This window comes from Malania oleifera, chromosome 10 (genome assembly GCF_029873635.1).
Source record: "Malania oleifera isolate guangnan ecotype guangnan chromosome 10, ASM2987363v1, whole genome shotgun sequence".
Classification (NCBI taxonomy): Eukaryota; Viridiplantae; Streptophyta; class Magnoliopsida; order Santalales; family Ximeniaceae; genus Malania; species Malania oleifera.
In genome coordinates this window covers 19465110-19490843 of record NC_080426.1, presented here as the reverse complement: position 1 = coordinate 19490843, position 25734 = coordinate 19465110, and the positions used below count along the sequence as shown (strand labels likewise).

The 25734-nt window shown below is 35.5% G+C and overlaps 1 protein-coding gene across 2 annotated transcripts; it reads right to left on the bottom strand.

Annotated features, from left to right (window-relative positions):
* Window positions 1-6524: 6524 nt before the first annotated feature.
* On the bottom strand, window positions 6525-23252 carry LOC131165609 (transcriptional activator DEMETER-like). 2 transcript variants are annotated; one of them, XM_058123548.1, is made up of 20 exons: window positions 22887-23252; window positions 21612-22419; window positions 19042-20922; window positions 18602-18964; window positions 18007-18097; window positions 16479-17922; window positions 16297-16376; window positions 16083-16167; window positions 15896-15987; window positions 15758-15826; window positions 15597-15633; window positions 15414-15496; window positions 14168-14608; window positions 13749-13785; window positions 13604-13661; window positions 13250-13389; window positions 13036-13101; window positions 12691-12805; window positions 12567-12605; window positions 6525-7118 (listed from the first exon to the last, which is right to left on the bottom strand). In XM_058123548.1, the coding sequence occupies exons 2-20, from the start codon at window positions 22213-22215 to the stop codon at window positions 6994-6996; spliced, it is 5850 nt and encodes a 1949-aa protein (XP_057979531.1). In that variant the 5' UTR covers window positions 22216-22419; window positions 22887-23252; the 3' UTR covers window positions 6525-6993. The 2 variants fall into 2 exon arrangements, with proteins under 2 accessions (XP_057979531.1, XP_057979532.1); XM_058123549.1 differs by having other exon boundaries at window positions 21612-22414.
* Window positions 23253-25734: the final 2482 nt, after the last annotated feature.

Here is a 25734-nt window from a genome sequence, read left to right as displayed (position 1 = left end):
CTTATGTATGGATATGCGCATGCAAGCACCTTAAAGTTGTAGATTTTGGCTTTAACTTTTAATTTTTAATCCATTTATAAAATGTTCTTCAGTGTTTGCAAGTGTGACTATTATAAAACAAGCTACTATTTAAATATAACTAGCCCAATTACTAGATGAAGGGGGCAAAAAAAGTTGGTGCGGAATATGGTTTTTTTTTTGTGTACTTAATGACGTTCTACGTTGGATTTGTTTCTGGGGTACAACTTATTGATGTGCAATGTAGCTCAGGGACCTTGTTATTTTTTTTTTATTTTTTTTTTTAAGGACTGTTTGCTTTCTTCCTCTATTCTAATGTATTTTCTTCTTTTATAAAAAAAAATTGATGTAAACATTTTGGTGCATGTTTTGGTTATGTCTCTGTACATTATTATGCAAATGTACAAGTAGAAGATGAAATGCAAAATGTATGCAAGATTATGTACATGATATGAAAGGAGATAGCTTGTTCTTGTGATCCCTTCTTTCAAACTCATGTCACATATTTGGAATTGTGAATATCCATCATTGAACACATTTTCCATTTCCATTTAAAGGCTAAAATAGTATTTGATAATACTAAATCAAATACGTTTAAAATTTTAAATCATTTACCATATTGTCTTACCAGCATCTCGCTCTTTGGGGTTGGACCATAGTTACCATAAACAATTGTTATCCCCTAGAAAATTGTGAATTGGTATGGCTGTTCTAAAACATGTTAATTTCATTTTTGATTACGCACTCTAATGATCTGAAGATTCAATTAAATAATTTACTTGACATTTTCCAATTTCCACCTGAAAAATACCAAAGAAAAAAACATTACATGGTTCTATATTTTCCACTTGCAGAATAGAAAAGGGAAAAGCTGTACAAGACAATAGTTGGGGCGTGACAGACATTGAATAATAAATAACACAGATTTTTAAATGCAAAATTTTTATGCTGATTTCCACTGAGCCTGCTTAGTGAGACTTAAGGGTTTGTTGTTGTTGTAGTGAAGAAATAGGGAATTTTCTAATTTTTGTTGGAAATTGCATCTGTAAATAATAAGTATACTTTAGGGCCACTTTTTAGGCATTCCTTAAAAATGTGTTTGGTTTTCTAAATATGTTTTTGAATTTTGAGATTTGTGACTTGTATTAAATACACATTACATTCTATCCAGCAATTGTTGATATTGGATCTATACTAGATATGAAGATGCATCTCCTAGTGAAATATCATTACAGTTGTTCAAACCATACAGATTTTGTCAGGCGTGTTGATGATAAAGGCAAGTTGTCATTAAGGGTTTTTATAGTAATAGATAGAAGAGCATACTTGCCACCTACATCGAAGTCCGAAAATGACAATATTGATTTAAGGGGACAAATATGGAAATAAATATTTAATATGCTATTAGTTGTTTTTGTTAGATTATTAAATTTATTTAGAATATTAGGTGTTTTAGGAATCTATTTTGCTGTGTGCTAGTAGATATTGAAACATAATTGTATTTGTTGGATTCGGTAAAGATTTTTTCTTGCTATTGAAAGACTAATCATTTGACATGCTCAGGTTAGTTCTACAGCTCTAGAGAAATTCTTTCTTAGGTTTTATATGCTAGAAATATATATGGTAAATCTAGTGTGGATAAACATGTATTTAGGACAAAGTTCCATTTTTAGGCCTTTTGACAAGTTGGAATATATTGCAAACTTGTTATTAAGAACTATGTGAGGTGTACGCCTTTCAATTACCTGCCCACTGAAATAGAACATAGTAAGCATTGCTTGTCTGAAAATTTGATTTGCTAAGAATATTTTTTCATTTTTGAAAACAAAGCAGTTCATTTATTTCAAATTATGTTGGGTTTTAACTTTTAAGTAGCAGTAAACTCGATACTAAATTAAATTTTAGTCCGGAGGAGATGGTTCACGTATTGTAGTAGGTTTATTTGCTTATAGAGTTTTTCTTTTTAATTTTATAGTTCCTTTCTATTCATTTTCCTTGTTGCCTTCCTACGAAATTGCCTCATTAGCAGACAGTTTTCCTTTTTTTGACAGTCATAAATGTTGTGTAGGAACTAGAATGCACATTAAAGCCATTAAATATCAGATATTTGATCTCATAAACTTGACCCATGGAGCAAGATTGTGCTTGTGCATATATCTGCCAGTTTTATTATCTAGGTTTTGGTGATTTAAGAAGCATCTGAACATGTTTAATCCATGTTTTTGATAGAATGGATTTAAATTTTCAAGGTCAAATTAGACTAATTTAGAGAGAAGTCAGAAAACTTATTTGTAATATTCATTTTGACATGAGAAAGAGTGAGTTTTTGTATGAAGTGCTTGATGAATGTCCTTTTCCCTCCTTAAATATGATTTGGAATATTGTCCAGGAAAGTTGTTTTTGGTACCTCACTACACATTCTTAGAGCAAGCTTTACAGTTAGGTTATCTTCTGTAATTTCATTCTTTTTGCCATGCAAGGTGTTTTTTTGTGATTTGCAACTTGGAATATTAAGAATTTGAGCTTATGGTGTATTATATTTATGCGAATCTTTCATGATGGAACTACAGTTTTTTAATAAGAGAAACATGACTTTACAATTTTATGTGCTTCTTAGTGGAAGGAAAAAGGGTGTCTCTCATATCGTAAGATGATTGCAACTGAAAATTTGATGGATTTCTAACAAAATGTAGCACCAAATCTGAGGCTTTAGTTGGGATGATTGTGCATTATGTTGCCATTATTCCCATGTTTCACTGTAGATTCAAATTATGTTATTAATGGCATAAATAGGGTAGTCTGTCAGCAAATTGCTTATCACTTAGATAAACATGGTTTTTAAAATTGCAATCTGGATTGTCCTAGGATCTTACTTTACTAAAATCATGCTGATCCTACATAGAATCTCAAATTGGTAGAGTCATAGTAGGATCATGATGGGATTGTAAGACCCTATATTTTTTCATCTTTTAAAAATCTTTACTAAAATACTTTTCATATAGCTTGTTTTTTTTTTTTTGGGTTTATTTTACATTAATGAAATTATGACTCCAATATTTATTTTTTGGTTCATTGCTGATTATTAAGTGGTCAAACTTCAAACATTAAGAATAAAGATATGTAAATAATGCATTGACGCATTTAACAATAATAATGATAATGATGGTCATGATTTTATTGATAGCCTTGATTAAGTCATTGATGATAGTCCAAGTGATACTAACGAGACAAATGGTGGCTTGGATACTAGCATTTAATATAAAAGCTAGCTTGATAGATCAGCTTTTGTTTGCTAAGACCTTGTTTTTTTGAAAAGAAAAATGGATGTTCATGTTGTATGGTTGTTTGTTGATTAATATGAAGTTTTAAACTTATGTTTTTTTTTTTTTTTTTTAATAAATAAGGATTTCATTTTCATTATAAGCCCGTTTGATTAAGTAATGAATGCTACAATTTGAACATTTCATCTTTTTCTTCTTTTTGTAATATGAGGGCCCTACCATAGATACGTGTAGTTTTTGAGTCTTCAGCACTTAGTAGCCGATTTTGTAGGTTCATATCATAGAATTTATGAAAAAACAAAGCAAGAATTTCATATTTATTTCTGTATTTATTAGAATTTTATGATCCTTGATCTGATTCTATGACCTGATCTTGCAAACCATCCTAGTGATTCTAATGTAGGATCCCGATTTTAATGATTTTTGGCGTAAAAGGATATTCTGACGTCAGATTGTTTACTGAAGATCTAGCAATAATTTCTCAAAGCAGTTTTCTGTGATAGTTTTTCTAAAATTTACATTTTGTAGAACTTTATGCAAGTTGGAAATGTCACTCAGGTTCAAATCAGTGTCTGTTTGAATTCTTTTATGGTGTTAGAAAAGACATTTGAGATACCTCATGCTTTTATAATTTATGAGTCCTATCTTCTATTTGCAGAAGCAGTGTAATCGACAAGTGGCTAAAAGATGGATGCAATTTCTTCATTGTTAGTGCCATATATGGTAAGTCTCACTGCTCTGATGTTTGTATGGAAATAGTCTATTTAAGCGTATCAGTTAGTTTGACATTGTCTCGTAATTTTTTTTTATGTTGATATAGGATGTTTAAGTGCATATATTTGGTCCCACTCATCCAATCTGCTTTCTTATGGAATTTTATTGATTGACTTATCTATTTTATGCACAATAAGAATATGTAATTGGAAGGAAGTTAACAAAATATGCTTTGAACCTTAGGGTATTGTTTAATGGATGTGTAAATTGAAGAGATTTAACTTGCGGTGAGAGAGTAGCAATTTAGTTCTCTGTAGTTGCATTGTTTTTCTTTCATTTCTTTTATGATATTTTAGGTAATTTGGCAAAATAATACTGGAATACTTAAATCTTGGAACTCTATCCATTGATTATTTCTACAATAATGGAATTGAATTTATAATTAAATCATTCATAGACAGAAAGAAATAATTATACCTTCAGACCATGTTTGTTCCTGGACAGTTTAGATAGTGGTGGTCATTGACCAGTTTAGTAATTTAGTTTAGTGCCTAGTTGAAGGGTCAAATTCCATCTTAATTCTTGAGCATAGAATGTGTTTGTTTCTCCACCTTGATCCTTCATTTGTTTTTTAATAAGCTGTTGGAGTATTGGACTCAAGTCATGTGCGAATGCTTGGCCGTATTTTTAGTTTATTTACTTCTAAAATAAAGGTGGTTACATTGCTTCAGCAGTAATTATATTTCAGTACTTGATTCTGATTTGACTTGCATAATTGCATGACTTGTGAATATACGTATATATATGATTTGTCATATTCATGTTCAGTTTTATGGCAAGACTAGGCAAATTGATGGTAGTATTAAATTGTTGAAATTGGAAGACATTTGTCTATGATAAGTTAAACCCCAAGTAAAGAAAATACAATTCTGTTAATGGCCTTTCTTCTCTAGCGAAGGCTTGTGTTTGCCAGCCACCTGGTATCTAAGTAAATTAAAGAGTGCATCTTTTTCTCCTCTGGAAAGATAAGTGAAGCACTGAATAGAGCCAAAAGGAAGGTTAACAGTTAACACCCACATACTTTCAAAGCATATGAGAAGTGAAGAAGTAACAGACCTACAAATCAAGAAGGTCCGGAACACTTAATAAGAGTATCTGTGTTCCGTGCTCCAAGAAAAGAGTCTTCAACATAATGAGATAAACAATATAGTTAGCACTTTCAGCATTCTCAATGATCCGTATGATCCTTATCTTCAATCCTCCCCACCAAAGCGGCACTGAATTTCATACCACTTTCCTGGACCTTTTATTACAAATCCCAGCATCAGCAACTTTTCTAGTTGACTTTGGAACGACCAATTGGTTCCTGAACAGACCAAGAAACATATCCTACATCTGGGATGTAGAACAAGACCTCTTTGCATTCTCCCATCATTTAGAGTGATAGTTATGTAATGAACAGATTCGGCATTCCTCTCACACATGTAACGCCAATTTGGCAGAGTCAAGTTTGCTGTCCCCAGTCCCTAGACACCCTCTTTAGGCGAATAAGCTTTAAAAAAGCAACAAATTTGTCTTTCAATTGTAAGGATGGTGAATGCATGGGATTTGATGCATTTCTCCTTATTTACTGATGTTATCTTAGAGCCAAAGAGTTTTGTTGATCACATGACCAAAATAATTTGGACAACAGACAAATACCTGCCCATCACACCCAGCACATACTAAAACTTAATTCACTTGCCATGTTCTACCTCAAAAGCAACATTTGTAAAGGCTGCCTTTCCCCAGCCTGATTGGAGAAGAAATGACACCCATACTCCCTTGGAATCTTGGAAACTGCATTGCACATTACTTTTCTCCACATGATTCCTCTTTTTTCTATGTTACACCACCACATTTTACTCAAGAATGATTTGTATGAATCCTTCTTAGCAGTAAACCCCTTCGTTCAACCTAGCCTTGAATGCCTTCCCTCATAAAAAAGTTTCATGGGAGTTTCTTTAATTGCTTCAACACTGGAACCATAAAGTGAACAGGACATATCAACAAACAACAAACTTGAGTTGGATGTCCATTCTTGATCCTGCTCTGAAACTTCATCCAGCTGCGCCCTATCAAGGAGCCTTTTTAGAGTTTGCATGAAATTGATGAACAAAATGGCGGATAATGAGTTTCCTTGTCACATGATTCTCAAACTATCAAAGAATCTTATCAGGCAAATAACCTGCATGAATGACAATGATGAACAAAAAAATGATACTGATTCTTAAACTAGGAAATCTCTCTTCACTGATAAATAGAAATCTCTCTTTACTGATAAATGATGGATAAAGTTCAATCTGCTCTTGCCATGCTAGCAAAACCCATCTTTCAGGCAAGTACATATTGAAACTCCCAGTTAAGATTTGCCGATGTAGACCATCTTATCATAACCATATCCTTGATGGCCTGCTGCCTCTGCAATAGGCTCAGGAGTTGTTCCTTATAAATATTATTATGATTCATAAATAGATGAAAGTTGAAAAGTTTTATTAGAAACCTCAAAATAATGTCACCAAATACATGTACTACATGGAAGGCTTTTCCTTTGTGTTGCATGTATTGCCATCCATTCTTACATAAATAAATGTCAAGAGACAAAAATGATATCTTAGACAACACCTTTTCCCCTTTTTTTTGGTGACATTGGCTGATCTCAGAAAAATGGCTCGGTTTCGAGCATGAATTGAAATAATCTTAATGTTAACCATGTATGGACTACATTCCCACTTACCAATGGGATGTCTTAAAATAAACAGAAATTCCTTTTTGTTGCCTGCACAACATGCGGTGAATTCACCCCATGTCAGAGGGGGAGTAATTGAATGTACAACATGTTAATCAACGATCTGCTCTTGTACTTGGTCGGCACTCTTTTTTCCAAGACGGACAGATCTTGGTTAGTAGCTTAAACTTTCGATTTCTCCTTCTGGCCTACTTATCCCTTCTTTTTTCTTTTTTCATTTTTTGTCTTGGCCAACTTACTTGCTGGAAAGTGCAATCTGGCCATTAAAGGTCGGGGTGCTCGTGTTTTTTGGTCAAATCCTCGCACACAAACAAACCCTGCAAGGCAATTTTTCCAAACAATAGTTAGCAAAGGAAGTGTGGTTGAGCCCCTTCTTGAAATGATTGGTTGAGGTTCAAGCATGAATGAGTTGAATACATTTTGAGAAGCTTTCACCCTAAAGTATATACATATTGCAGCATTTCATGATTTGAGACATTGCTATTAAGTACCAGGCTATTCTATTAAGTACTAATGACTTCTCTCTCTCTCTCTCTCTTTAATAAATAAATGAAAGATTGATTAGCATAGGATTGGTGTGGGACAGTTTTGCCTATGATTCAGATTCATTTGCTTGTCTACATCTTGTTAAAGCACACAGGGGAAAAATACTAGAGAAAGCTTTGAGTTTAAAATATTAAGATCCCATTCAGCCCCAAACCTATGTTTATTGCACTGTCCATGATTTACCTAACACCAACTACTCTGCCCTTTACATCAAAGAAAATCTTTTCCACGACTGTTTCAGCACTATATGAATATTTTCATAAAGCTTTATATTTCTTGCTCTACAAATATGGTAGACAGCAGCATCTAGGTGAGTTCACATTGATAAATAAACAGAACTGATCTGAATTAGCAAGTGGAGCTTAAAGTCCCAGCTTCCAATAATCTTGCTTTCAGAAAACAAAGGTGAAAATCATCTTATATAGAGCAAAGGAGTAGGGACAACCAAATAAGAGTTGCCTGATTATATTTGAAAAGGGTAGTCATTCATATTTTTTTATTTTATTTGACTTATGACTGGTTATTTTTGTCTTTAGGATTTCTTTCTGGGTGTTGTATGTACTATGCATGCACCTGTCTACTTATCATGTGCTACGTGATAGATTGTGTCATGGCACCTGAGAAGAGCTCATCACATCCCATTAGAATCAGTGGTTAGAATAGTTGATGTTTCATTATATGTTTAAGATTAGTCCTCTGTAACAGTGCTTTGAGAGTTTGTGGAGAATGTTCTTCACAACATTCATTTTCCTCTCAACAGGTTGTTTACTGTCTTTTCTTTTTCTTAGGCTGCATCTTATCTTTCTTCATCTTCTTCTTCTTGTTCATTTCTTTTCTTTTGTTACCTTCTACTTTGATTTGGGACTGCCTTGGAGCTTATGAGCTTTCTGCAACATGTGCACCAACTACCATGTGGCGAATAGCCAACATTTATTTCTTTTCTTTTGTCCTTCTACTTTGATTTGGGACTGCCTTGGAGATTATGAGCTTTCTGCAACATGTGCACCAACGACCATGTGGCGAAGAGCCAACATTGAGGTGCCAACCTTTCCCAGCAATATGGGTTCCTGGGAAACACTATCCCACTATCCCTCCAACATATGCATGCACATGTGTGCATTAAAGTGTGTATTTTGATTTGCTTTGCTGCTCCACACTTCCCTTTGCTAGTTAAGGAGTGTTTGCATCATATGGGGTTTTGCATTGACATGAATTACATTTGGGGCTGTTGTTACAGTGTCGCTAGGGTAGTAGTTATTTAGGCTTTTAGGCATTGTTTTCTGCATGTTTTAAACTTAGGTTCTAGTATGTATTGTGTTCTCATTGTATCTGGAGAGTTTAGTTGCATCGTGTTTAATACCCTAGAGGCATTTTAGTTGTTGCTTGAGCTATTCTTTGTAATTTAGCCAAATTGCCTTAGAATTTTTGACTTAGCAAGGCTTATTTATATCAACAAGATTATTAATTAAATGAAGCATCAGTTGCACGACTTACTTAAGCTTAGTGCGGATGATAGTAGATCTTGAGGGGCAGAAGGACAGACTTATGCGGGCAAGTCTTTTGAAAGTGTAACTGTTGGAGGACATAAATTGTGTGGTAAACGATGAAATTATTAGAACAGGAGTTAAATATTGCGACTGAACTAAGTTCAATGCATGAGAATTTAAGGGTTGTGTTTGGCTGGAGGGAAATTGCTGAGGGGCTGACGGGGTTTAATCAAATCTTCAAGAGTAAACAAATACCCGTTAACTAGAATATTTTATTGCCTGAAAAATCTAAGGCCATCTTCTTGTGCCCCAGAACCAACTCGACCAAGTTAAGGCTAAAAAGCTTTATGGAGCGAAAGGAATATTATGATGGGAAGGGATTAAAGAGGGGCTTTCTTGGTTAGTTTTGTGTAGGTTTATTTTATTTTTATTTTATTTTTTTGAGGATTTCTTTTCCTCATCTGCACTGTAGTTTCTCTCTCTATCTCCCTCTCTCTTTCCCCTCTCTCTCTCTCTCTCTCTTTATTATATATATATATATATATATATATAGCTTCTTTTATCCAAAAAAAAAGCCACTGAATCATAGGATAGTTGAATTTCATGGATGCTCCAGAGTCCAGAAAGTTAAATGCATCACCCTGCTCAATCACATCTGGTGAAATCTAAGCAATAAAGCTGATGGTATTTTTGGTCTGAGGCAACTAATTTGGATTATATTATGAGCGGCCAATATAAGCATTGTTTCGTGAACTGTTTTAGGTGGAATTTTACCTTGGTCAAGTCTAGTTGATCTGGACTCGGATGATCCTGATAGGGAGAATGGATTTTTGGGTCAGCTGAGAGGCTTTAGAATAGAAATTTTTTATGCAAATGGTTATGTGGATTGTGATTCATAATGTGATGCTGACCCTATAAATAATAAAGGTTGGGAAAAGAACTTTTTGCCCTACTTGCATGGTTGGATGGAAGCAGTCTTCATTGTTATTGATTCTAGAAGTATCAGAAACTTTGCTACATAGAAAGATGATTAGTAAGCTCAGGTTGAAAAGTTAGATTGTTTTTTTTTTTTGCGATAGAAGAAATTGGTAAATGCATACAAATGACTTGGTTTTCGAAAGGAGAAGACGATCAGTAAGCATAGGTTGAAAAGTTAGATTTATTTATTTTTGATAGAAAAAATTGGTAAATGCATACAAATGACCTGGTTCTAGAAGGAGGGAGGTTCTCATTTTTAGTAGCTATGTAGTTAAAGTCTGAGTTAAAAAGAATTATTAGTAGGGTTGCATAGTTTCACTTGAGGTGTGACAAGTTGTTGGGATGCCTTGGGCAAGGTTGAAAAATATGAAGGGATTATTTGAAACCACTTATGAAAAATTGCTAAACTGAACAAAGTGCTGAATTCAATTTGATGATAATAAGTGCTGATAGAAAAATGCTGGAAGTTATTGAGTACTGTTTGTTTGTGTTTAAAAAGAAATTGTGATTGAAGGTACTCATGGAATAAGTGGTATTTGGATACTTACTTTAATTATACTTATATTCATATCTATATCATCATCATCTCAATAATATTAATATATTTCAACAAATAATTGATATATTATAATCTATAACAAATTGATACATGTATTAATTTACCTTAATAATAATATTATTAAATAAGTTAATATTTTTAATAAATATTTTATAATTAAAATTTTTAATTGAAAAGTTTAATTTTTTAATTAACAGTTTAATTAATATTTATGTTAATTAACATTTAAAATGTTGTCTATTAAATGAGATAGTATATGATTTTTATTTGCTAATTCACAGTAATATATTATTGATTTATATTTATAATATTATTTCTATTAATGAATTCCTCTTTTATTATTAAAAAATATTTATACTATTATTAGTTTTATAACATTTATTTTTATTATAAATCATCATTAATTTTAATTAATAAATTAATATTCATTAGAAGGGGGGAGGGAAGGGGGATCACACCACCACCAGAAAAGCCATGGCCACTGCCTTGCACCACCAAGCATTTCCATGACCTGCTGTGAGTGCAATCACATAGGGGTTGTCGGGTTTCCGAAGGTTCCAGATTTTAGATCAGAGCAGATTTCAGTGAGGAAATTTGGCTGGCAGCTTTTGAGGGGTTAGGGTGTGTAAAATCACAATTTATTCCATTTTTCTTTGGTTTTCAGTTGATGAAGCTTAGTTGCACTGTTTCTGACATAATTTTACAATCTTTTACGATTTAAAAATGAAATTGGAGAGCGAATAGGTGCAATGCCAATTCAATCTCCCTCTATGTGTATGCGTGTGTTTGTTAATGGGGTGTAATGATGGTCATTTCTTGCTTGAATTTGGTGATTTACAATGGCCTTTCTCTTCCTTTTTTGTTATGATGTGGTAGTAATGTTTATTTATTTATATAATGTTTACTCCAACTTCAATTTTGGATATGGTCTTGTTTAGGATTGGGACCTTTGCCTTTGATTACCTAGGGATTTTGAAACAAATTTTTTTTTTCATTCAAGTGCTTTCACAAATTAGTAATTAGCATATATCCATTGAGATTAGGAGGCCTTTATTTTTTAGTTTTGTTTCCATTTTTTCGGTTGTATTTTTTATTTTTTTTGGGGTTTTTGTCATGTGTGTGTGTTTTTGTATTGGTTTCTGTTATGTTAAAAAAAAAAAAGGGTTTATACTCATAGTTATTGTTTTACTGCATCTAAGTTAAATAAGATGTATTAAACGATTTAAATATTAGTATGTTGGATTTTGGTGTAAAAACCATGTGCATGTACTTGTTCATTTTTACTAAATTTTCTACTAGACACGTGTCTTCATGCTTTTAAAAATCTGCTACATAAAAAGAAAAAGGGAATCCTTGGTCTGTTATAAAATATTTGAAACAGTTGCAATTGATACATGGCCTCTGTTATTGTGATTGCTACTTAAGCCTGGTGTGTCAGCAATTATATTTTTGTGTTTGAATTCTAAATGATGTTGCTGTGTGAGTATCTTGATTGTTATGGTGTTTATGTTAGCCCACAGTTTCGTAGGAAATAAACTTAGTATTGGCTTTGGTTTCTATCTGATTTAATACTTTTTGATTGGCAAGCTAGAAATGAAACCATAAACTCATTGCTTCACTAGGGGTAGTACATTTGTAGTCCAATTTAAATTTGCCACCCTATGCCTTCCCATGTCATTTCTAATAAGTAATGCAGCTAAACACATATACCTGGACAAAGAGGGGGCATCAAAATTTACCTTAACCCCCATTCTCCTTAACGGAAACCTTCATTGGACAAATTATATTTGCTACCTATAACCCTAAGATCCAAACTAAGATATCTATGATTTGTTGACTATCAACACTATCATTTATGAGATATTTTACTTCAAGAATGCTATAATTTTGTGCTTTATTATTTTTAATTTATACAATTTTTTGTAATATTTATGCATGCATACATATAAATACATGTGTGCACACACCCACATATTAGTTTGGATTTGAGCAAAATAAAATGCAAGAACCAAACATATATCAATAGAAAAAGATTAAAAGTAGATTATTATATTAGTGTTTTTTATCCTATCTATATTCATAAAGTACCTCTATATGATAGTAAGGTGCTATAGTCAGGGAAGGGGAAGTTTAACAACGAGGGGTAGCACATGGTCAGGCAAGGAAAATTTGAACAAAAAGGAAGCACACTATACCTCTCCAGAAGCAGTACTGGATTCCCTCAGTTGTCAGGCCTAGAAAAGTATTGATTCATAAGTCATTTCTCCGTTTTACTTAAAATTTGAATGTAATTAGCTATAGATTTTTTCATTGCCTTACCTTTGAATATTGTTGATACAGAAGTTCCAAAGTATACCGCCCGTCTTGGTAAGTTCCATATCCATGCCCTTGGAACATCAATAGGGTTAAGGCTAGAATCATGATCTGCAAACACCTGCAGGGTAATGACACATTTGTTTGACTTTGGTCTGAATACGAAATAAGTGGCTTTTGAGGGGCAATTGGATAGACAAATAGGCAAATTGCTATTCCTGTCTTCGTTATTGTAGACATATCCAACATATAAGTTGTACAGTTTTTATCCATGCAGTTATAAACTTGGGGATTCCTTTTAGAGGGTACTTGGGGAAACAAAAACTGGAACCAGAAGAATGAGAATATTACCTCATTAACTTGGAAATATGTGCCATTGAGTGGAAAACTTCCTCTCATTGCTGTTCTACATGGTATCTGTCCATTGACATAAATTTGGTAAACAACTTATTTTACTTATTTTATTTTTGATTTGAAATATCATTATTATTACAATAACATTGTAGTTTATAATGTTATTTTTGTACTCTAGCGTCATCAGGTATTATGGTATAAATGCTCTTACCAGAAGAGTGCCTCTCACTGTTTGTGAATTTTCTTCTCTTATGCTATTGCAAGAAAAGCATGTGTTCTCATTGCACAGTTTGCCTGATTCTTGCCATCCACACCTTCTCTCTGGCGGTTGAATTGAATTTGCAGTTTCACCTTGTAATAAACATTGGTAAATTACTTGAAATTAATCAGCATTTGAATAAAAAAATAGAATCTAAAATTTCTAGTTGGAATGTCAAGCAGCCCTGCACCCTTGTAATCACTGTGTATGTTAAATAGTAGTCTATGTTGATGTTACATATCACTAACATTTCATCATCCTATCTTTATTTTGATTTATCACATCTGTATTGTATTTTATGCTTACCTGGTGTCCATATAGCAAGAAGGTATGGGCTTGGATCATCCGGTTCTCGCCTATCCATCTGTAATTTTTAAAAAGGGGCAGTTACATAGGAGAAAATTTGATGTGTAGGTTACTGCAAATGGAAAATATCACCGGAATAACTGACCCTATTGAGCAGAGGGTGTGAATCTGGAAGTTCATACCTGCATAAGATTAGAATTGGATTTAGGAATGAAAAGAATTTAGTATGTGGGGATATCTTAGTGTCCATTATATGTCTTGATTTATCATTGGTTTGTACCAAAATAATATCTAGATCTTATATTTAGTTCTTACTGCTAGTGGTTGCTTTAATTTTTGAAGCAATTTTCATTTATGGCATGTGCAATGATAAAACTACCACTCACAATATGATTTTTTTCCCCATTTGAACATCTTGCAGCTGTTGTCAATCTGCAGCAGCTGCTGCTTGGGGAGTTTTTTACTTGCAAGGAATAGTTTAAATCATAGTATAAATTGATCTGCTGATCTGTAAAGGTACCTGAACGTTTTGTCATCAGATGCTAAATGGAAGATGCAACTTACACTTGGTGCTCTGTTCGTAGCCGGCTCACATTTTTCAGTTTTGGTGTGGGGATAGAAGCAGCTGCTGAATTCAAAACAACCAAAGCCTTTGACATGTCACCTTCTTGAAGGCCCATCTTGTTTTCTTGAATGTAAGTTTGCAGGTTTGTTGTAAACTCTTCAATGTTGAGTTTGATTGTAGGAATTTCCTCAGGGTCTTCGTAGAATGCCTCTTCTATTTCAGTTTCTGTTATTTCTCTGCTTTCTGGCTCAGGTGTTGCTGGTACTTCAATGATAGGTTCACAGTTTGCAGTTTCTGACCTTGTCACTCCAATTTGATCTTTCTCAGGTGAAGGTAGTGGCATGGGATTAACGACTATACTTGGTTTTCTGTTGGCTGCAATGGGAACTGGTGCACTCACGAGACTCTTCTCTTCTGGAGCGGGCAGAGCAAGTCTTGCACTGCAACAAACAGGGTTAGTCATCAATCTCATTTATGTACACAGGCATTTGTGTAGACGAGCTGTGTTATAACACGAATTGAATTCCTTTCTCACCAATTTCTGCATTATTCATGTTTGAAAGGTTTAATGATTATTGAGCTCATTTTATTTTGTTTCTAACTCTTGTTTTTTTGCACTCTTAAAACTTATCTTTTTTTACTTATTTTTCATTTAAGCAGATAATGGATTGGACAGCATATATTGCACATTTTTATTTTACTTAAGATATAAAGTAGTTGTCATACCTCATAACTTTGTGAGGAGTGAAGAACATAGTTATTTATGTTCTCAGTGGAAGTTTTAATTTGTAGAGGAGTTAATTGAAAACTTGGTTTTGTGTGCAGAAAACTCTTCTGCCAGTTTCGTTGGGTTGACTGAATGTTGGAAAAACTATTTTACCCTTGCTTCAAATTCACTTGCCCAAATTTTTTTTTCTGATTTCACATATCTTGTTTTTCTCTGCATCTATTCATTTCTCATTTACTTTTTCTAATCAAGAGATGAAATTTGAATTTGATTATTGACAGTCCCCTCTTCTTTGCATTTGTTCATTTTGATAGTGATATTATGCACCATCTTACATCTTTTCATCAGCCCAGGTTCTGAATTATAAACTAATCTTGAGAATTTTACAACTGTTCGGATTGCAGATTCTTGGGGGCTTCTACCATAAGCATCACACAATTATAGGTGATGTCTTGTTTCTTGTTTTATTTACCTGAAAGATGTTAGTATTGTAAATAGTAGTGCAATGGGAAGCAAACCTTGTGAAAGCACTTGCAAAGTGTCTACACTCCCCCCTCATTGGACATGCATTGCAATTTGGTCTGCTCTTTGTGCAGAAAACCTGCATAGGTATCAATAAATAATTCTTTGTCATAACGATCTATGTTCTATATTTCTAATGAATGCAATAGAGCATCTTTCAAACAAATACGATCACATACCTTTCCAAATGTAATCATCTGATAATGCAGCTCATACCTGTATTCAGTATATTAATCAGAAAAACTTCGCCAATTCAGAGAGCCTATGTAAACTAATTTATTTTTGTAGTTAATTTTGCTCTAATAACATAAGTGATTTGAAAGAGGTTCTGATGGGTTACAATGTTCGCTGATCCAGTTTGCAAAGTCTCGGCCACAGATATTTCTGAATTGACTCCAGCACGGGATACCTACAGAGAAAGGCATTTAGCTTGTTTACGTGAAGAAAATAAATAGATGAGTGTGTTTATGATACTTACAATTCTAGGAGATGCAACTGGAGTGACTCAGGCAGTGGTTGAAGGGGAACCCATCCCAGTCTCACAGCTATTCGTCCAACATTTGTATCAACCTTTATGAAGGTATAATCATAATATGGTTCAGTGTAAGATTCATTTCAACTTTGTTAAGCTTGTAAATGCTTTGTAGTTTCCGTAGAAGGCTTACCGGGAAAGCGAGATGATGTAATGTTAAAAGCCGCACACACTCGACACTCTTTAACCCTAATCCTCTTATACTTAACAGATAATCTCTGCAGCATAGAAATCTTTATGAGCCAAAGCTATAAATTTTGTGTATTTAAGATTATTTGCTTGATATGTTGCATATAGCCTTCTACTCTTAAGACATGTATAAGATTGAAACTTTTGGATGGGCTTACTTCGCTTGGTCAGGTGGGGCATCCCTTAGCCACTCTAGGTCGATGCTTCCATGTTCTTTAACCAGCCGGTTGAGGAAGGCCTGCAACATTGTGCAACCATGGTTAGTTTTTTTATTTATTGGATATCTAGAAGTTGTTCATTGCACGTCTGAGGATTTGTAAGATTGAATTTCATAATATACCTTAATCCGCTCTGCAAGCATGTTGTTCATGCCTCGTTCTTTGATAGCATCAGAAATGTCACGAACACTAGCATTTCGCAATGCTTCGTAGTCCAGTGAATCCATTGTAGCTTGGGTTCTTTCTCTTTTTGTACTAGTGGACTGCACATGCTTTCTTAAACTTTCCCAATCACGTGATTTCTTTTTTTCGCCCTCAATCTTCCCTCTCTTTCCTTTTGAACTATTGGTATTTGCTGCACTATATGCCTTGTTGGAAAAATGAACCTGCTGCTTTAGAGTTGGTTCAGCCATATATTTCTCTAACTGTGTTTGTTTTTCCTGTAGGGAGACTCTCTTATCAATATCAGAAGCTTCTTGTGCCAGCTTGGGGACATTGGAGACTTGCTGCATGGTATTGTTCTGCCTTCTGGCATTTGCTTCAGTGAGATTTACGGGCCCTGTAACTGAGGAGCTTTCCAAGGCTTTCATCCTCTCATGTTGATCATTGTTGCATGGACATTGATTATTCTTAACGTGAGATCCATATTGATTGATTTGGTGCTTGCTTGATAATGCGTATGGTCCCACTAATGGCGTTCCTTGAGGTCTAAATAGTCCATCATGTTGGACCATCATTTTACCCATGTTTTCTGCCATTTGTCCATGTTTTTTGATCGTAGAGTTATCATCTTTTGCCTTGCTTGTTCTGGAAGTATTTGAAGCCCAAGAAGAAATGCTTTCTTCTCCCCATAGATCCAAACAGTCTACTTCTTGTATTCCAGCATCTGGAGTCCTGTGCAACTGATAATTACTGGAAAGATGAATTGGTGCTTGCATAGGTGGATCGGTAGTAGTGGTTGTGTAAGTAAGTGCTGATGAGTTTTTTGGGTTATCTACTCCTTCCAATGCTATCTTTTGGCTGCCATGCTCTACATCTTCTAATTGCGTATGCACATGCATGGAGCTGTCATAAAAAAATGAGCTTGCATTTTCATGGCAGTGAAATTCCTTGAACATGGCAGTCTTGCTAATCTGCTGAAGATTTATTGAAGTAGAACCTTGGATTCCGCTGGGTTTGCAGGCGGTAGTTGAATCTTCTGCTTCTGAGTTTGAACCTGAGGAAGATCTGATTCCTCCAGCAGCTCTAATCAAAGAGGAGTCAAAAGAATCTTGTGATGAAAGGACTTCTTCCTCTACTCTTTGATTTTTCGCTTCGACTAAGTTTGCTCTTCTTCCTGAGGTCACACAGTCTCCATTAAACCTCGATGATTCATGGGGTGTTGTAGAGCTTTGGTTATATATTGTTTGACCTGATGCCTTTGCATTCCATTTGATGGTGTCATTTGTGCCTGGTACGCTGTCCTCTGGTTCTTCAACCAGTATTCTTGTCTCACCCTTATAGCATGTTCTGTTGTTGCTGGTTGACTGGGGTGGAAATCGTGCTGCGAGGGACATGAATGCAGAGCTGCACAGAGCAGGAAAGAAGTTTGAGCAATTTTTGTTTGTATGAAAGCGAGATATTATAATTATGCTGAAGCTTTGGTATTACCTTGAAAGATGGTCTGATACATTCTGAGTAAGGAAAACTCCTATCACAGAGTCAACAACTGATCCTTTCCACTGCGAGAAACGCCTGTCTCCTGCAAAAGGTATTATTTTGTTTTTACGTATATTATTTGTGAGTTACAATTTATGCATTCAGCTTTCAAAAAACCAGCTATAATTGCAGTGGACTGCATATGTTATACAGAAATTTTTTTGTGCATCCTCATTTGATGTGTAGTAAGTAATACTTTTTAAAAAAATGTTTATGGTGTTCATGAAAATTGGGTATTACTTCCAGAATTCCTACTTTCAGCATGGTTATCCAGTCAACAATGCAGACATTTATGTTGGTCAAATCAACTAGTCCAAAAGATTCAGATTTGTGAAGTTTATTTGACTATATATATTCATATGTTACACAGGACTATTTCATAATGCAGTTCATAACATTTATGACTCCTGGTGCATGACATTATGCCAACTTGAAGCCAAATAACATGATTGTGGAAAGTGGATTTGCATGAACATCGTAAAATGTTGGCTCCAAATATGAAATTGAGAAGTTTGAAGGTGAAAACAGATGAATTTTGTTCTCATACCTTGAACAAGGTGCATGCGTGCAATGAATGACTCAGCTCGTCCACGGAAGACTTTCCTTTCTTCTTCCCAATATTTTTCCTTCTCCTTATCTGTTCCTTCAGGGTCCTCGCTTCCCTCCTTTTCCATCAAGAGTTTCCATAGCCTAGTTGTCTCTGCGTCAAGGTCCACCTTTGGCCTTGGCCTACGTTTCTTGATATGATCATGCCCTCCATATGGAACTATTTGATCATCTCGTTTGTAAGGGACAAGCGCATTTTGCTCTTCCCCTACCGTATCATTGTTCCTGCTGTTCAAGTCTAGTGCTTTCAATCGACATATAATCTCGTCAATTGGAACACGGTATTTTTGTATTTCAGGTGAACCTGTATCAAATGCCATAAAATTCCATTACCACAATGAGTATATATTTTGGTAAATCAAGTGAAGGCTGTGGAAGTACCTGTTGTCTTGATGGGGGATTGCTGATTGTAATTACATGAATTCTTGCGTAGCAGAAGCCCTTTATCTGAACTGGATGTAACCGAATTGGACAATGTTGATACTGTTGTTTGCTTCTTTGCTGATCTATTGAAATGGCAAATGTCAGTGCCTTGGCTATAACTGGATGCTGGGGCATTTTTCGGAGGAGTTACTGGCAGCAGGTTACATTTTTCAGCTGTTCTTGAGGGGTTGAACTGAATGGATCCATTGGATATTGAATCTCCAGTCTTCCCTGCACGTGAAGGCAGTTCAGATGAAATGGGTTGCCTTTGGAAATGACATTGAGCGGCCATGGATCGAATGTACCAGTCACTGATGGATTCGTTGATGCCATTACTTGGATTTTTTGGAGCATTGTTACTTTCCAAGAACGGCATCAATTTCCCATGTTTCATCTGAGCGGGAAAATGATTTTGATTGACATCATTCCCATAATTTATTGTGACTTGTTTTGAGCTAACATCAGCCGCAATACATGGATTCATGCTTGATCTGTCTGTATCAAGACCACTTCCAAGTCTCTTTTTCTTGGGAGTTTCTGAAAAATCTCTGCCAATATGGCAGCTGTTACTGTTATATTTGTCTACCTGAAATATCTCCTGGCACAATAATGAAGAACCCATCAGATTTACAGCATGGGGATGTGTTTGCTCAATAGTGTGGCAATATTCTCTCTTGGATCCCCTTCTCTGACTGCGATCAGCTAAATTGTTTGGCCCTGGTTGAGGAATACTCTGTAACGGTGCTTGTCCAGTTCTTTGAAGGTTTTCAAGATTAGTTTGTGCTTGAAAGACAATTTGGCCTATTCCCTCTGCATTGATGTGATGGTGTATGGAGGTAAAACCATTTCTGAAACTGTCCTGCCATGGCTCAACATTTCCACTGTTTGCAGTTCTCATGGCATTTGAATTTTTCATTTGAAGATCCCTCATCATAGTTTGTGGGGCTTTGGGAGGAGGTCTTTCAGGCTGTGACATGTAATGAGTTGGCATTTGATTCTCGGGATGGGTAAGGTTGTATGAGATTTCTGCTTGCTGGGTTTTAACCATTAATCCATTCTGATGGCCAAGCAGCTCAGCTGATTTTGTTCCAGAGATGCTGCTAGTTCTGATGCATGATTGTGTGGCTTGAGTAACTGTATTCAAATCAAAGGCCCAGTTATTACTGTTCTGCAGTTCGTCATGCTGACCTGTTTTAGCCTGGATATCATCTCCCATCTTTTCCATGTCAAAATTCAGAACTCTCCTGCATGTTTTTGCAGCTGATCGAACAGGAGGGTCTGTGATCTCATTGTTAACTTCTGCCAATTGAGTTGTTGAAGATTTGAGACCTTTCCTGCGAACATACTTCCTCTTTCCTGATGGGTTCTCTTTTAGATTAGGTTTTTTTGGAGTTGCAGATTTTGGAGTTCTTTTTGGTTTGCCTTCTATTATCACTTTCGGCCTGTGTTTTCTTCTTTTGGGCGTCTTCTGCTCTGGTGTCTTGTTGAGGTCAATGCCTTGGTCACTTCCTCTTTCAGAAATGTTATCTTCCCTGAATGGTGCAGGGATGGCAGCGGAAGATGAGTCCACAATGTTCTGTAGAAGTTCATCACAATGGTGCTCAATAGATTCATTTTGTATCGACGAAACTAAATTATCCCGGTTGTCTTTTTCTTGAATTGAGATTTCTGCAGAGAAATTCAGCACTTCCGAAAGCTGCTTGTTCTCCAACTTCCTGGCTTGCTCTGGGGTTACTGGAGCAAATTTGAATGAGTTTGTGACACTAGAAGCAGCATCTGTTTCTGTTTTTTGTGGTGTATTTAGGTCGTAACTGGGTTGGTAGGGGATGGGGAATCCACCTGAAAGAAAACAGTTTCAATTTGTCATCAATTGGTTGCGGAATGGATAATGGATTTGATTGCAGAAGGAAAGTTTTGAGGCACTTGACACTTAAAGGTATTTTGTTTTATTTTTGTGCATTTGCATTGCATTGCATTGCATTCATCTCCTGCATTTGCAGTGCATGCAACAAAGCCCTGTCATAGAATACTAGTGTTGAATTTTGCATTTTTAGTTTCTGCAAATTCCCAATGAGGCATACAAAAGGTCTATTTTATAGAATAAAGACCTTCCCCACAGTGAATTTCTAAGGGAAATAGAGCCTTGGCTCCGTTGATGCTAAAGATGAAAAACAGTTAAAATTCAGGTGGCGCATGAAGTACTGCATTTACATAATTATGGCTAAAGATGTTGGGAAGACATGTCTGGAGGTTGACACAAGCATGGGGAGTTTGTTTTCCTTGATTTAATTTGCGCTGGGTGTCCAAATGTTCCTCTAGGGATCACATTTATCCTAGCAACTATGAGAACAGAACAAAATTTAAAAAATGCAAAGTTGGTTTGCGTAAGAAAGTGTAAAAACCTAGTCGGTAATATTTTATTCTTTTCTTTTCCCTTGATGAGAAGGGCAAAAGAGCATATCAAAGTGAATAACAATCATAATTGCATAATACATTACCAAAGAAAAACATTAATTCAATTTACTCACGTTGCTGTATGCCTCCTGTGTTGTTCCACAGGTTTGAACCTGAGATGTGATTTTGGTCCTCGAGCAACAAACTAACAGGGTCGGGGACACTCCAGTTGCAGTTTTGTTGAGAATACGGGTTGGGAACCCGTGGCCTCTCTGTCTGATGAATCCCTTCATCTGGTGTTGCTCCGGTTGCAGCCAGCAACAGGTCTGTAAGGCGAATACCATTGAAACCGGGGCCGTTATTAATGAAGGCTTGTGCATAGGAGCCAGCAATGTGATTGATCATCCTATTTTTCTCAGCAAAAGCGACCTCCGAACTACAATTTCCCCCATTTAGAGCCAGTGCTCGGACTGGATCAAAATTCTGAACCGCCCCATTACAGTTTGGTTCATCAGGGGCATAACCAGCAGCAGGATATTCTGCCAGTTCCTGCCAATTTGATCTTGCCAGTTGGCTTCCCTGCCTTTCTCTTTCTGCAGCAGGGATCATAGGGGATGATCTTGTAGCTGCTGCTGCGGGCTTTTCTGGCGTCACTGGAACCCAGGGCGCCCCAATCTGGATTTCTTTTCCCTGCGGAATTGGAAACCCTCTGCCAAAGTTTATCATGGTTGGATGCATGCAACCTGCGAAATTTTTCTTGCTGTTTTTCTCTGGTGTGCTTATTTGTATTGTGTGTTTTGTTTTTTTCAAGTATGCTGAAGCTGTAGTTTCTTCCGAGTAGCTGAATTCTGCGGCCAATCAACGAACTGAACTCTTATGGCCATTGTTTCAAGCCATCCTGTGAAAACCCCCAAAGCAATTCACAGCGGAGGAGCCTCTTACCTAGCATGAGATTTGTCAGATAACGTACGAAAAAAAAAAATGAAAAAAAAAAAATTGAAGATTTTATTTTTCAAGCAGGAAGGAGTGGACAGCATCTAACTAATAAATGCTGAGAAATTCTTTGCCGCAAAGCTCTTTGAAATCAAAATACGTCAACAATTGCACCCCAGCTTTCTCATCCGGTGAGCATGAGGAAAACATGGGAAAACAAATGGAAACAAATTGAAGGTGGGGGGGAAACACAGCTGAGGAATCTGGAGGATTTAATTTGTTTTAAATGTCTGAGATTGAAGAGCGGGTTAAAATAAAATCAGAAAATCTCTGTAGTATCTTCTTGAGATTTTCTCAGAAATGCCAAGCACTTCGATGGGTGTGGCTGCCGCCCCGGGGGGGGGGGGGGGAGGGACGGGAGGGAAGCCTGCACGAATTCACTGAAAATTGATATGCAAAAAATGTAAAAAGCATACGAGTTGAGGAGGCTGTCACCGATCTGGTAATGTATTCCGGAGGTCGGCCTGAGGTCAATGCCGGAGAGCGGAGTCAGTCTTTTGCCGCAAACTGTGTGTTTCTGTGCGTATGTGAGAGAGAGAGAGAGAGAGAGAATCAGGAAAAGAAAACCAAGCAGATAGACAATACTTTATATATTTTTGTAAGTGAGAAGTGGTTACGGGGCACCTCTTGGGTTTTGATGAAGGAGCACCCCACCACTCCTCTCTTCTTTATTCAATGGCATTTAGAGCTCTATCTCACCACTTAAATTGGCTCGTTGCCTAATTTGGAAGCCAGTATCTGGTTTTTTGGGGGTGGTAAGTCTGGTAATTAAACTCTCGCAGGATAAGAGGGTGAGGCTGGGGGGCATTTACGTCATTTCGTAAAGCGGGATGTACAGTGTCCCTAATTACTTTTTGACATGCACAAAAATGCTGGTGGTCGCTAAACATTAAACAACAAGTAACATCTATTTGTCATTGTCGTTGAACCGATCCGTCTCTCTTGGGGTTGGAACTGCGAAGCCCAAATCCTACTTTTCTTTTCGTCAATTAAAAGTAACTGTGTTGAGGCCAAAAACGCCTCCCTCCCTGCCTTCTCAGCTTTATAAACTCATTTTTCGCTGCTCAGTTTTTCTTTTTTGCCCCCCAATTCTGTTCTTCACCCATCAATGGTACTTTGGTCATTTCATAAATCCCTTAGAAATTAAATATGTAAATAAATAAAATCCCGAAATATGTTCTGGATTCCTTTGAAGGGGCTCCTAATTGGGCCGGGCTTTATTTCAAAAAATAAAAATAAAATAAAATTGGAGTTTAATTTGTATATGGCTTCCAGTGAAGCCTCTCTGTTCACACCGAAAACTGGCAATCAATTAATGACTCAAATATACTTAGAAAAAATCCAACACAAATAAAATAAAATGAATATGTATCATTCATTAGCTTGAATACAAAACTTGCATTAATTACTTCAAAAAAAAAAATTCGTATTATTAAAAACCAAAGCAAAAAGAATATATTCCAGTTCGCTGCCCAACACTAGGACCTCAGAATTACCGTTCCCAAAAAAAAAAAGGAAAAAAAAAAAAAAATTACACCGTCAGGAACCGGGTATTAAAGAAGAACAGCAATAAAGCTTCCATATAATAAATCAGAAGGGCTCTCAGCAACTCAAGTAGGGCTAGCTGGATCGTTGTGCTCGCCGGCCGGTCACCGCCGTGAGTGAAGAGATTGACGAAACCCTCTGGAACACGTGACTCGATGAAAAAACAAAAAATTATTATTATTACTATTATTATTATTATTATTATTTTAAAAAAAGGAACAAAAGAAGGGGCTTTATCTTTGCTGATACATAGAATAGAACCCTGCTAGCTTAAACGTCTGTGTTGAATTTTGCGCACCCTACGTCCCCCGGTCGTATCCCTTATGACTCTATCCCCCCCTCCCCACACCCTGTTATTTTTGGCGCGCCTTTGGTTGTTCCTCCCCGGGTCCCACCTGCCCTCCATTTAATATTAAAATATAATATATTTTTCCGCTATCAAGGGTTCCAAGAAAATATATATATATATATATATATACATATATATATATATATATAATAAATATAGATAAATATAAATATAATTATACTTATTTATTGGAATTATACAATCAATATGGACCTTGAATTTGGTTCAACAAGGTACATTATTCGTCGGCAAATATTTCGTTGCCTTAATTATATAATTTAAAAGAAAATACAGCCCTTGTATAGTACATACTTGCCTTCTTTTGATACGAACCTATGTGGGCATGTGCATGCATGTGTTTGTGTGACTACGAGCTTATATTTCACATGGTATTTATATATGTAAATATATAAATTCATATTTATCCGCAACTTCTCATCTTAATCATCATCACAATTTTACTTTACGCATTTACACATACAAATCCTTCTTATTATGCTCATGCATGCATGTCATTCAATACTGTTACCTTTAAAATTTTTGTATTTTGAGAATTTATTTTTATTTTTTTGCATAATTTGCTTATATAGCTTATTTGCACATTTGTTATACGCATGTTATCATAAAATGCATGTACAAGTAATTGCATGAAGGTGAGGTGTACATGCATAGCACTGTCCGTAAAAAAAAAAAAGTTCCTTTTTATGAACTATTTTAGTGGTTCGAGTTTGAGACATTCATAGTAGATGCTATAAAAGTAGATAATTAGATAATGTATGCGCTTCCGAATGCGAGTTATAAAGTAGATTATAAAAGGGTTTAATTAAAGATTTAAGATGTGTTGGGGATGACCTAATACGTCATTTATGTGACTTTTGACTCAAATAAATTATTATTTTTATATATATAATTTACTAAAAGGTTAAGTATTCAAGTCATAACTCGCTTGAGTTATATATTTGAAAGGTCCATATTAATAGGTTATTATAAACGTCCCCTAGGACTAATTGGACTTACATTTATATATTTTTGAGTTGATTGTGATTGTTTGCATACATCTACATTTATTTGGAGGCTATTTGCCATCTCTTGAGGGATAGATTGACAACTAAGTATATATATAATGTTTTACAGTCTTCCAAGGTCGAATAAACCTTCTTAATTATAGATGATATGTTAGTGTTTGCGAGCATGAATTTCAGACCTTGAATTTGGATTTGAGTGAATTTGGATAAATTTTAATATAATTTTATATTACATCTTACGCAAATCCAATACAAATACAAATTCAAGACCTCTCCAAACAAAATGTATATGAATATGTTTTAATTTATTCCTAAAAATTTAAAATTTTATGTCATAATAGTGTG